The 12,794-nt window shown below is 45.5% G+C and overlaps 2 protein-coding genes across 2 annotated transcripts; one reads left to right on the top strand and one right to left on the bottom strand.

The window, feature by feature from the left end:
* The first annotated feature begins 3,060 nt into the window (after window positions 1-3,060).
* LOC131284737 (uncharacterized) lies at window positions 3,061-6,095 on the top strand. The gene is made up of 3 exons (XM_058313597.1): window positions 3,061-3,495; window positions 3,558-3,807; window positions 5,332-6,095. The coding sequence occupies exons 1-3, from the start codon at window positions 3,061-3,063 to the stop codon at window positions 6,093-6,095; spliced, it is 1,449 nt and encodes a 482-aa protein (XP_058169580.1).
* A 1,445-nt stretch (window positions 6,096-7,540) lies between these two features.
* On the bottom strand, window positions 7,541-11,611 carry LOC131288556 (uncharacterized). Its single transcript, XM_058317699.1, has 7 exons — window positions 11,564-11,611; window positions 11,375-11,509; window positions 9,189-9,257; window positions 8,452-9,110; window positions 8,148-8,389; window positions 7,910-8,078; window positions 7,541-7,823 (listed from the first exon to the last, which is right to left on the bottom strand). Exons 1-7 carry the CDS (start codon window positions 11,609-11,611, stop codon window positions 7,541-7,543), a joined length of 1,605 nt encoding a protein of 534 aa, XP_058173682.1.
* Between the last annotated feature and the right edge of the window lie 1,183 nt (window positions 11,612-12,794).

Genomic DNA, 12,794 nt, shown 5'->3' with positions numbered 1-12,794 from the left:
GCCCCCTTCCCCCCTCGAAACCCATCTATCTGGCCTATGACATAAAACAGACTCGGACAGATTGGACCGAGTACGGACGTACTATAACTTCGCGGTTCGCTGACCACGTGGGAATCAGCCGCTGGAAAATCAATCCCGCCCGCAGAGGGTGCTGCCACCCACCCCGGAAGGGTAGTGCCGGCCGTTTTGGGGAGGGCTCCATAGATTGGCGTGCGAGAATTAATGAATCTCGGTGACATGCATGGCAACAGAGTCCGATCTCCCAGGTGATGCTGGCGGAGTGGCATGCTGCTTCGAAACAAAACACGTACGGCTTCGGGCGAGTCAGCCCATTGCCACATTCTGAGTGTGGTTTACCCAAGCACACACACACACACCAGGTGGCACACCGTTGCAAATGATACACGATGCGATCCCGGCAGCGTGGTGGCAGCGTAATGAGCGCTTGTAACGCTACTAATGGGCTGGTTAGATAATTATTTTTCAGCCCCGGCTGTGCTTTCTTTCGCTTATTATTATGATTTCTAGCCCGATGCTATAAATTGTGTTCTCGTAGAGTCGCCGCACCGAAAAACAACTGAAAATGTGGTGGGGGGTGGTGGTGGTGGCTCCGAGATTCATACATTTACCGTTACCGAAAGCAGCAAAAGGGCACACGTGCTTTTTCCGCCGATCCGTGCGATATGGTGCACGGTTCGGGAAATGGGGCCACGATACGGAAAGCTCCCGGGTGGGATGGGAAGCCTCCCACCTGGTGATGATGAAAAATTAGAAACTGAAGTGAATTTTAAACTCATTTTCTCGCCCGGACCCGTCCGGGAACGACCGGCTGCTCATTTGTTAATGATCAAATCGGGAAAGCGAAACACACGGAAATTGAAATCCGATCCGGTTTCTCTATTCTCGTTGAACCTAGTTTTCCCACTAATCCTAACCGGTGGCCAAATTTGGCCCCCGGACTGGAAACACGTGGGTCGTCGTTGGGTTTGCATTCGTACACGTGGATTTATTTCAAGTTTTCTCCCCGCTCTTCCGCTTGATCTTATTGCAGTTTGGAGCCGGATGAGGAGTGTACAACTGATTCCGTTTACCTCCACCGTAAACGAGCCACCGACTGCGCCTCGGAATCGCACATGTTTGTTGTGAAATGATAATTTTCATCAGGAGCACTTGAAGCGGATGGCCCTCGAGCGGGAAGATATGGCGCCGCACCTGAGGGTCTATTCGTTTTCCTTTTTTTTCTTATTTCCACACGCCCCATTTGACTTTTGCGAGCCGCTGCCCTTGGAGGAAAGGTAACACCGAGCCGGTTATTATTTGTTGATGTTTTACAACAACCGCCCCGGTTGCTCGGTACGCCCAAGTTCAAGTGGTGGCCGCGTGAAGTTGGCCAAACGAACCAATGCTTCACCGAGATCGGAACGAACGGTGAATCAACGATGTTGTGGTGCTTGTTGAGGCGATTTTTCATTAAGCTACTACTATCAAACAATTTTTTTGTATTTTTAACAAACTTCTTATTTAAATTTATATTATTTTTAGGGTTTTTTTATTATTTTGTAGAATTTTTCAAACGTTTTACGTATTACATTCGCGTGCTCTACTTATTATAATTATTTTTCGATAAGAGTACACGCTTGTTTCCAGCATGGCTAAGAGTACTTTGCCGTAGCAGGGAGAGCTGATGTTTATGTTGAAAATGTGTATTTTTAAATTACACGTGATGTTTCAATGTTGTATGCAGCAAGTTGAAAATATAAATATTTTCAACACACGAAAAATTACTGAGGCTAGCTCAACAAAACTTTTAATTACCATTCCTGTATGGCAGATACATGACCTTATCCGTTCCGTACTCGTATAAAGCATAACTGATCAATTTTTCAATGTAAATTAATTTTAGATTTTTTTTATAAAAGCAGTTGTTGATTTGTGTTAAAATTATATTATTCTTTTTTTAGTAATTTACGTTGAAAGCGTAGTGAAAATTCAACAACTCAACACACTTTTTTACACAATTTTTTACAGAATGATTGGGATTTGTGATTCTGATTTTTATAGATAGCTTTTAATATCTCTTATTAATATCTGAGTATTCGTTATTAAACGTTCATAACCAGAATTAAACATTCAACCCAATCCTCCAATAATCTTCATTCCAATAATAATTTAAATAATAATAAAAATATTAAGCAGAAACAAACTCAATCATGGCCAGTTACACATCCGCAATCTTTCATGCAATATAAAATCAAGGTTTAATAAATCCAAGCTGTAATTTCGGTCTAACACCACAGCGCTTAATATTTTTCATTAAATAATCATTCTCCAATGAAATCTGCAAGAAAACCTCCATTAAACGAAAATAATGAAAAGTACTTCATGCACAGTGACATAGCCTAATGGTTCTGCAAAACGGTTTAATCATCTTAGCGGTTCCCACTTACGAATTAAACGACGCGCACCGCGATAAGAATTTTCACCTCCAGCTGGCAACGATGGTATAATTTGTGCTTTAAAAACTGTCCCCATTTCGCCGGAACACGTCGAAAGCGGCACGGAACCATTTCGATTCCATGTTTTTCCCATGATTTTCCACCCTTCGCTCCAAACGAACCGAACCGAGCGAACGAGCGAGCTTCGCTTGGCTTTTGTGGGACATAAATAAACTTGCACGCCGGAGCGCCGATCCATCCGCGACGGATTTTTCCTCACTTTATTTACACTCATTACACGCAAACTTTCATTCACTTTCCCACCGCGCCCTTCTGCCACACACCGCCCGGTTCTGAACGTCGTCCGTTACCCGTTGGTTTTTCTTCCACTTTTCGGTTTTGTTTCCATCTTTTCCAGACCGTTCGTTCCGTGCCCTGGAGCAAGGCCAACGGTGGAAATCAGACAACGGCACCGCGACACAGTTTCCGGTGGAGGAAACCGCGTCCAATAGACCGTGTGTTTCGTCAAGAGGGCGACCCAGAACAACAACGCGATCCGGGAGGCAATTTAAAACATAAATTGAGATAGTTAACAACGGGACCCACTATCGGAAACTGCCCACTAATGAATTCCACCAAAACGGCCACGGTCCAGCAGCGGGTTCTGAGTAAGATCGTCGAAGAGGATCCACCAAGTGCGCTGCTGGCGAAGGTTCCACCTCCGAGGCCTGCGATCGGCGAGGTTCAGCAGCCGGCCAGCAGCGAGGGACGTGACCAGCTGCGCCACTGTTTCGTTCCGGCCGACGAGAACGGATGTCTTGGGCTTCACCTGAGCCGCACACCCTGGGATCCGTATCCGTGGGTGAGCGGAATCGTCGGGGGTTCGTGCGCCGATCTGGCCGGTGTCCGGGTCGGGGACTGTGTGCTGGAGGCGAACGGGGAGGACCTGCTCGGGCTGAAGGTGGTGGACATCGCGAAGCGGGTCCGTAGTCGCCGTGTTTCCCGCACGTCCCCGGCCGGCGTCGGTCTTCTGCTCTGGAACTCGGGCTTCGAAAAAAATGTAAGACCCATCAGACTACATCTCCCAGCTTCATGTGACTCATCATAACATTCTCCCGACAGAGCCTCAACCCGCAGTCCCTGTCACGCTTCGCCAACTGCCTCCAGGGCATCGCCGGACTGCTCGAGTGCCCGATTTGTCTGGAGATCATCCGGCCACCGTCGTGGCAGTGCAACCACGGCCATCTAATTTGCTCGGGGTGCCGCTCCAAGACGACCAAGTGCCCGATTTGCCGGGAGGTGCTGGGCCGCGGACGGTGCATCGTGGCCGACAAGCTGTTTCACTATCTCGTGCAAACGCTGGGACATGAAGGTAAGGGGGTTTGTTTTTCACCAATTTTCCAATTTGATTTTACTTAAATTCAAAGATCGGTATCGGAACGATCAACCTTATCTAATTTATTCTCATCATGCACTCGAGAGAAACTTTGGGTAATATCGTTATCAGATTGTTGGCATGTTGTCCTATCGCTCTTGTATAAGTAAAGGATGGGTAATATGTATCCCTCAAACAAAGAACTTGAGTTTCTCCTAGTGCTTTCATAAAATATATCATTTCTTTTACAAAAAGTAACTCCAAGAATGTTGGGACCATTCTTTACCATGCTTTCGGTCCCGAGGCAAAGGTATATATAGTTTTCATATATTTTAGAGAACCGATGATTGTTATACTGAAAGCAATTAACAAAATTAGATTTGTTTGCAAAACCAAATATAAAAGAATTGTTGTAGCAATGAGTTTTTTAATAATATGATTGAAATATAAGATGTCACAAAATTAATCATTTGTTAGATATGGATGAATAGTTTGTACAACCATGAATTGATTCAGTTGCTTTCATCTATATCTCCACCTTCTATCCCAAATAGGCCAGCCCATATTTCCTCCCAATGAGGATGCCTTTATTTTTATCTCCACGGCAAGACTGCAAGCATAACGAATCAAAATCATTTTTCCTTTCCTTATTTAGCATACATATTGTCGGACTTGATGAATAGTTGTTTAATTTATTTTGTTTGCAAAAACTTATATACCTCAAAATATGATAACAAGCATGGTTTTCAAGAGAATATTCGTTAAATATTACGAAAAGTCTTCTTTATTAACCTAGGATATATCAAACACGGTAGTTTACATATTCCATTACTACATATATTTTTATATTGCATAATTCTGCTGAACTGGTGCAACTTTTCGCAGAATAGTTTTCTGCTGCCACAACAGTTTTAAAAATATCTCGTAAGTTGGAAGGTATAGTAAATTCATTGTTTTGTATTGCAAAGTTTGTTTTGTATTCCAATTTATTGTTTTGTATTGCAAGAGCCAGCAATAATTACAACTCGCATCGTATTACAGTTTAGGAATTAGGAATTATTACTACGCATCGTATTACAGTTTAGGAATCATTTGCACCATTTTTTGTACCAAAGTTTGTTATAATTAATAATTGAATTTTCATTCAAGCAAGAATGTGTCAATCATGCGTTGTGTTTAAACAATTATCAAATTTTTGTTAAATTTATTAGAAGTGTAAAAATCGTGAATCTACCTACCAAACTTGTTTTGTATCGTATGTTAGAATTATTATCAACAGAAAGGTTTCCAGAAATCTAACCAATATAAATATTATAATACGTTCATAATCCACTCAATTTTCTCTTTTTGTAAATAAAACGATACTCTGTTAACCCAAACATATTGATCAATGACGTCGATAATCTGTGTGCTTGCGGTATGGTTGCATCACAATGCGCACCTATCGGTCGACCATATGGGTTAATTGTTTTATTGCGGTTTCGCCTGCGATTTTACTCATTATGGTTCACTTTATTCCAGCCGACCAGCACCATCGACCCCCGATGGATCCGAAATCCCCGGCCAGCGTCAGTCGAAGGCTCCCACTAATGCTGCGGGAGTTCCAGCGTCAGCCGACCCCGGACCTGCATCAGCCACACAAACACGCATTCAAATTGAAAGCAAACACCGGCCCTAATGGGACCCCGCCAGCATTATCAACCCACCCCTCGTCCTCGCCTTCGTCCCCCTCGTCATCGTCGTCATTGTCGTTCCACTGCCCATCCGGTCAGCCGTGTCCGCGGATGAAAAGTCAACATGACATTCTGATTCACCTGCAGAAGGCGCACCAGACGAGCGTCGTCCAGTACTACGTCACTGCGGGCGATACGGTGGACGTGGCTCTCACGGACGCCGGTGGAAGCTCGCTGCCCTGCGTCGTGCTGCTCCCGACGCCCTCCGGCAAGGCCACCCCGAACGGTGAGCCCTCCGCGGAGGAGTCCCGCTCGAGCCGGAACCAGTTGTTTTTCGTCACCAAATTCCGACCCCTGGAACAGCCGGCCGAGACCCTTTGCTGGCTGTGGCATCTGAGCGATGACCTCCAAAGTGGTAGCTTCCAGGTACAGCTGCTTGACGATCGGCAGCAAACTAGCGGAGGATCCTCCTGGCAGGGTCGACCGGTTCCGCTGGAGTGGGGCTGCCAGGAGGTACTGAGGAGCAAGCGGTACGCCCGTTTGGGTGGCGATACGCGTACCCTGCGGGTTCGAATAATGCTCGAAAGTACCGATCGAACTGGCAGTGAGTGAAGGGAGAGAAGCAGAAGGGCAGGAAGACCCAGACGCGGAAGCAATGGACCGCCGAAAGACTGATCATGCATTACCAAAATAGACAAACCTAGCATTAAGTGGTTTTTCGGACATTTTTAGGCCGCAGCTGCCATTGTTACAAAAATCTCGAGGAAAGTATTTCCCCCGCGACTAAACCCTATTGAGACAAATCAGACAGAGGAAAATGGACTAGAACTGTGTAGAAGTGTATGGTTTTTAAAAACTGAAAATGTGTTACAAAGGGAACATTAAAATACACCCTTAAAATATTATAGCAAATTGTCAAACTTAAGTTAAACTATTCGTTTGAATCGAATCAACAAATATAGAATCATATAATGGATATAATAAACAAATTACTTTACCAAACGTCTTGAGTTTTTTCTTCAATCCATAAACTTATAGTGACATACGTTTCAGCGACATTTAAAAGGCAGAAGCAAGCCCAAAGCGATTTTTCTTACGAATCGCTGATAGGAGAATATTTTCTTCTATTCTAGGCAAATCGATGAATCATAGGCGATCATATCAATTGTAGATTAATAACAATGAACAGTAAACTTCATATGGAGACTGAAAAGAGAATCTAAAGACTGTAAAATAATGAATGATTAATTTGCTTGCGATTTTCAATTCAAACTTTTACTCTTGCATTGATTTTTAATTTGAACTACCAAGTCGAATTTTTCAAACTTAACGGCACAAACGATAAGTTGGCGGAGTATTTCACTGAAATATATCATTATCTATCGTAAATCTTTCATGAAATATTCCAATGGAACCATTCATTTCAAATAATCAAGGTTGATGTCCTGAACTAGATAAAATTTATTTTTAAACTTTGATTAATAATTTTTATCAGTTTTTAACTTTTAACACCATTACACACATTGATTGCTATAAAAAATAAAATATAAAAATACAGTTGAAGACTATTATACCTACATTATTGAGTGTTGTGTCCAGTTTATCAAACATTAAGATTAAAAAAATCTTAAAACAGCGGCTCAGATATCTTATTACATAATTGATTCCGGATCCTATTTAAAAAAGCGAAGTTTAAAACAACTTGTTGATGAAATGCTAAACAGTTAATTTTAAATAAAAAAAATGTCGTCCAAGCAATTATAAAGCAAGGGTATGTGTATATCAATAAGTGTAAATAAATAACATTCAACTACATCTTAAAAGCGATAACGATTGGTAAATGATATTTAAAGTGTGTGTGAGATTAAACAAGTGGTTTATTATCGAAAACGGTTTTCTATTCAGACCATAAATGTTGAGACACGAGGCTCTCCCATTTATCGTTCAAAGTTTATAATTACAAATTAATTACATACACTAAATATAGATAACAACACATCGCATTCCGGCATCACAATCAAGAGAAAGATGCACTTCGATTTCCATTAGACACCGGTTCACAAGTCCGCCAGCCGCTTGATCGATGCCTTCAGTAGAATTTCCGTGTCCGGGCTGAAGGTAGCCCGAATGCACACACCCGTATAGAACACGCCCGCCTTCGTGTTGACCAGATCGTTCCACGACTTGTCCACCATCGAGTGGACCTCCGAGCGCGAGATGAGCTCCTTGCCGAGGATTTGATCGAAACCCTCCTTGCGGATGATGACTTCCAGTGCGTAGCTCTTGCTCAGCTCGGGGCTTCCCTCAAGCAGGGCCGAGAGAAAGATGTCCCCGATCGTGCTGACGGTGGTGGGGAGGAAAGAGGAAGAGAATCAGATCAGACATCCCCGATGTCGGCTGGGTCAATCGACCGATGTGAAACGTACCTGGTGTCGGAGATTAATTTCAGCCAAAATTTATGACCATCGAGCAGCAGCAACAGGCACGCATTGTCGACGGGTGTCCGCGGGGGAAGCGAAATCTCGGCCGACGCCGTCCCGAATGAGATGACCGGCGTCCGGTGGTGCACGGTGACGTGCTGCTGCAGTTCCGGCGCTGAAAGATGAATGTAACTCGATTTAACACGCCTTGGAAGTCCTGTGCGAGTGGGATCCCGCCACTTACCGGAGATTAGATCGCTGCAGTACTCGCCACATGGACAGTGGAAGGTCGCTGGCGAAGGGTGCAGTACAGGGACCGTCAGCTGGATACCGTTCTCCGGAATGCTGCCAAGACTCTCGACCGAGACGTTGCACGACATGGACGACGTTGGGCGGCGCACGGTGAGGCTGTTGTAGGAAGCGGACAGCTCCGGTGCCAACCGGTTCGCCGACGGACATCGAAGCACCGACACCGAGTTATCACGTCTGTAAGAATTAAATCCGGAGGATGAGTAAGGCTGGAGTGCCGGCCCGTTTCGCGAACTTACTTGAATATCTCGCTCGACGACAGGGACAACGATTTGCCCTTCGACCCCTGCAGGTCCCCGACGTCCGCCTCCGGCGACAGCTGCTGGTGGTGCTTGCTGAGGTTGTCCACCGAGCTGGCCTTGCCCATGATGCGCGCCAGAAACTTGTGCGTGTGCGAGTGTATGGGCCGCCCCGAGGCAACCAGATGGCTGTCGCTGCTGTACGGGCTCTTCTTCACCGGTCGGGGACACCGTGCCCCAAACAGCCTTTCCCTCAGCCGTCCGTCCGACCCCTCGCGCAGGTTGAACGCCTCCGTGATCGACTGGTAGACCTGCTCGGCCAGCAACGACCGGCCGGGCGTGTAGCGCTCGCGACAGATGGCGCACCGGTCGGCCCGGACCCGGCACTTGGAGCACACCAGGTGACCGTTCTGGCACTGGAAGACGGGCGGCGGGATGGTGTCGAAGCACACCGGACACTCGAGGGCGGCCACGATCGTCTGCATGCTGGCGGTCAGCCGCTCGAGGTTGATCGGCATCGGGCCGCAGCAGAGCGACTCCGGGTTGCAGGCCGGCTCCATGCCGGTGCTCCACAGCAGCAGCGTCACGATGTCCGACTTGGCGCGCACCATGCCGGCCACTTCCGCGATGCGCATACCGAGGACATCCTCATTGTTCACCTACCAAAAGCGAAAAACACCAAACATTAGATAAAATTACCCCCGAAAAAAACCCCCCAATCAAATCGAGAGTCTTACCTCCAACACGCAATCGCCAACCTTCAACCCGGTCACCTCGGCCGGTGATTCTGCGTCCACACCACTGACCTAGTGGGGGACAGATGGAAGAATACATTTAACGAAAAAATGTCGGTGGAAACGAATGACGAAGAAGAAAAAACAACAACGGACCCGAGATTGGTCGAGGATCGAAAGAAGCTCGCCTTGAACGGGCCGAGACGAGCCGGCGGAAAACACCGCAGATCCGCAGATTGTCGAGACCGCCGTCGACCGCCCGTGTACACACGGGAACGGTGAAGGGAGAGAGAGAGAGAAGAGTGTGTGAAGGTGAAGGTCATGCACAGCCTACGGGCCAGCTCGATATGCTGGCGTTTGCATGAACGAAGACCCTGGATTTTATTGCCCCGCTATCGTCAACAACTGAAGCTGAATATTTTAATATTTTGTAAGCATTCTTTACTTCTCGAGTTTGTACAAAAAAATTTGTTTTTCAGCAGAAAAAAGTTGTTTTATTTTATTTCTGCCTTTCCGGGATCATATAGCGTTCGGCTAGGTTTTACTGGGAATTTACCAAAATTTGCATTCTCCTTAACAGAAGTAAAACCAGACCAATATCATGAGTGGGGATTTATTGAAACATCTCCAATAACTTAAGACCTTCTTCTGTTATAAATTTTCCTTTTCATGAGTCCGTTAGTTTCTTAAACTAGCGTTCAACCCGTGAAATGAAATTACCCTTTTTTTCTTTTTTTACGTGGCACGACATCCCCTAGTGGGACAAGGCCTCTCTCCGAAGAGAGTTTGTGTGACCGAAAGACGGTATATTATAGATCGGTGATCAGCCGTTCGTAATACCGAGGGGTGCCAGACTTGAGATTCCACCGCTACGCCATGGGCACCCCCAAACATGGCATTGGTAATTTTGAAATTGGTTAAATACTAAAAAGCTGTAATATTGAAGCCATTTAAATTTTCTGTAACATTAGATTTAATCAAACAGAGTGAGGTATGTTGTTTCTTTTTCAAGAAGCTCTCTGTTCCTTCTTTTTGTGTTTGATTTCAAAGTGTAACTTTGCAAAGCTTCCATTACGCTCGGTCCGATGTACCGAAAATTAATTTAAATGTGTAGAAAAATAAATTCTTATTGCCATTCCATTTCTATGTGATGATAGATATCATGAAAACTACGTCAGTGATCATTCGGTTGGCATGGTAAAATAAAGGTAAATTTAAAACTATCACACAAATTAAATAATGATTTGTTCTCCATTTGTGTGTGATCAAAAGTACAGTAACTACTCGGAAAAGTAATACAGTTTGAGTTTGTAGTTTAGACCTTCAGTAGAGACATAATTCATATGAAACTATACAGAAACAGCAAAACACGATTAAAATATCTGTTTAGCACAAATATATGTTGAAGCTGATTTATGAAATGTTTGAGAAAATTATAAAATGTTAATCCTTTTCTGTTCAAACCTGTGTCATCGATGGTCTAATTCTAGCTATAGTTTTTTTTTCTTTTGTATCACAGATTGGTGTTTTACTTGATTCAAACTGTGTGCTTAATTATCGATACAATTTTGCACACTTTTCTAGGGGTTTAGAAAAAACTTACAAGGTTTCGTAAATTGAAAACCTTCATTTGCAAGGTTGACTCTAAATGTAAACAGTTAGTTGACTATGGAGCACCACAATGTGGTCATTCACTCTTTTAAAAGATCTTTTAATAAACTTCACTCAACGAGGAAACCATCGTGAATGCTCTCCCCCTGCAATGATGCACATTTTAAAAAAGGAGAAAAAATCGATTCACTTTCTCTTCACGTTCGAACGAGCCACAAAAAACAAGTAGTACACTTTTTCTACGCGGAATATTTTACCTTACATGGTTCAATGAGTTTGATGGTGTTTTTTGTTTTGTAAATCATTTCGGTGCGCCTTGAGTTTTATTTTGTCGTTACTATCAGCCTCCGTGTGGGTTGTTTATCAGAGGCAACCTTAATTGACGGAGCAAATAAACGGAATAATTGGCCACACAACGGGAGACACCAGCGGAATGCATTAGCGAAGCATTAACACCAAAACAGTTTGACACACAGCGCAAGATTCGAAAGCGCACATTCCACGCCGGGAATCGGAGGATTGTTGATGGCCTTGCGATCGGCTTTAGTCGATGGAAACGAGCGAACACCCGAACCTACCCAAGGATACGGATCCCATTTGCTGCGCGTCAGATGAAACCCGCAGGAACCGTCCGCCTGCTTCGGAATGTGGAGTATCCGCACGGAAGGATCGTAGTGGTCCTCGGTGCCGGCCGTCACGCCACCTCCGCCACTCTGTGGTTGCTGTTGTTCCGCATCCGCCCCCGTTGCCGTTTGCTGCCGCGCGACGGAAAGTTTCGAGAGCGAGCTCGACTGGACGAGCTTCGTTTCCACCATGTTGTGATCGACACTTCACTTCACTACGACCTTCCGAAGGCCCCAACCTGAAAAGGAATTTACTGCCAAAACTTCAAACCCGCCGTTCAGACGCGATCATCACGCGATCGGCCCTCGGTCTGCGCGTACGATCGTCCGGAAAGAAACTGAAACGATCCACGACGGCACCAACGCTTGGCACCGTGCGAAATTGTGCACGAGTGGTTCACTTCTGGTTTTGGCGTCCAATGGTCCCCTTCTCCTCGAACACGGTCACGATGCCGCAGTGAAGTAGTAGTATGAGCCCCTACTGACACACTGACGATCGGTACCGACTGGGCGACTCGAAAACAACAACCGGTTGGGCATTCAACTGTGGTTATCCTGGTCAAAAGACAGCGTCTTCGTGTTGGTGGCGCAAAGCCACACACGTGGAAGCTGCACGTTGGGGCACGACCCTGAATCCGACCGCTCCGGAGGCTGCCGTGTCGTTTAATTGCATACATCCACTACACTTCCGTCCACATGGTGCGAGCGATCCTGTCCCGTCTACCTCTCACACAGATCGAACTGAACTTGAAACCGCAATGAGTCGCGCGATCACTGCACCCACATTAAACCCGCACGGTATGAGATCATTTCGCGCCGTGAGATTTCAGCTTAGGCCGGTTTAAACTCGTCACGATCGCTCCGGTTGCGTCGAGTTCAGCCTGCACGCGACTAATGAACGATCGTGCTTGGCGCGTTCCGCATCAATTAGTGCCAAACGCTCGGAATTAAATGGACCACGATGTACAACAACCCGCAATCCTCACATACCGCTGGGCTGGTGTTAGATGGAAACAGGTGCCATACCTTCATCGACGGGAAAAGGACACCTAATGCGTGGGGCGTAATGTGCAACGAACGAGGCTTGCTTTCGGTAAGTGAACGGTTCACTAGCTGGTATTTGCTACGGAAGTGTCCACATGTAGCGTTAGTAGACTGTACCGTCTATGGATGGAATGTTACATAAGGGGCCATTTTCGGTTGGACACACAAATTCGAACAAACGACCGGTAAATGCCGACCGTTCGTCGCTTGCAGCCGTAGGAAGTCACCTTCGTGCGGCTAATGTTTCATTGTAGGACGTACATAGCATAATTGTGCTCTTACATCAAGTTCAAAAGGTTAATGAGTAGATTGTGATGGTCGAAAATTGTAA

Source organism: Anopheles ziemanni, chromosome 3 (assembly GCF_943734765.1).
Source record: "Anopheles ziemanni chromosome 3, idAnoZiCoDA_A2_x.2, whole genome shotgun sequence".
NCBI classification, from domain to species: Eukaryota; Metazoa; Arthropoda; class Insecta; order Diptera; family Culicidae; genus Anopheles; species Anopheles ziemanni.
This window is presented reverse-complemented; position numbering and strand designations above follow the sequence as displayed.

Coding starts and splice junctions, on each gene's coding strand:
- LOC131284737 (XM_058313597.1), top strand. CDS start 3,061: ATGAATTCCACCAAAACGGCCACGGTCCAGCAGCGGGTTCTGAGTAAG. Junction 3,496..3,557: donor ACTCGGGCTTCGAAAAAAAT/GTAAGACCCATC, acceptor TTCTCCCGACAG/AGCCTCAACCCGCAGTCCCT. Junction 3,808..5,331: donor GCAAACGCTGGGACATGAAG/GTAAGGGGGTTT, acceptor ACTTTATTCCAG/CCGACCAGCACCATCGACCC.
- LOC131288556 (XM_058317699.1), bottom strand. CDS start 11,611: ATGGTGGAAACGAAGCTCGTCCAGTCGAGCTCGCTCTCGAAACTTTCC. Junction 9,258..11,374: donor AATGGGATCCGTATCCTTGG/GTAGGTTCGGGT, acceptor GTCCCCCACTAG/GTCAGTGGTGTGGACGCAGA. Junction 9,111..9,188: donor TTGGCGATTGCGTGTTGGAG/GTAAGACTCTCG, acceptor CGCTTTTGGTAG/GTGAACAATGAGGATGTCCT.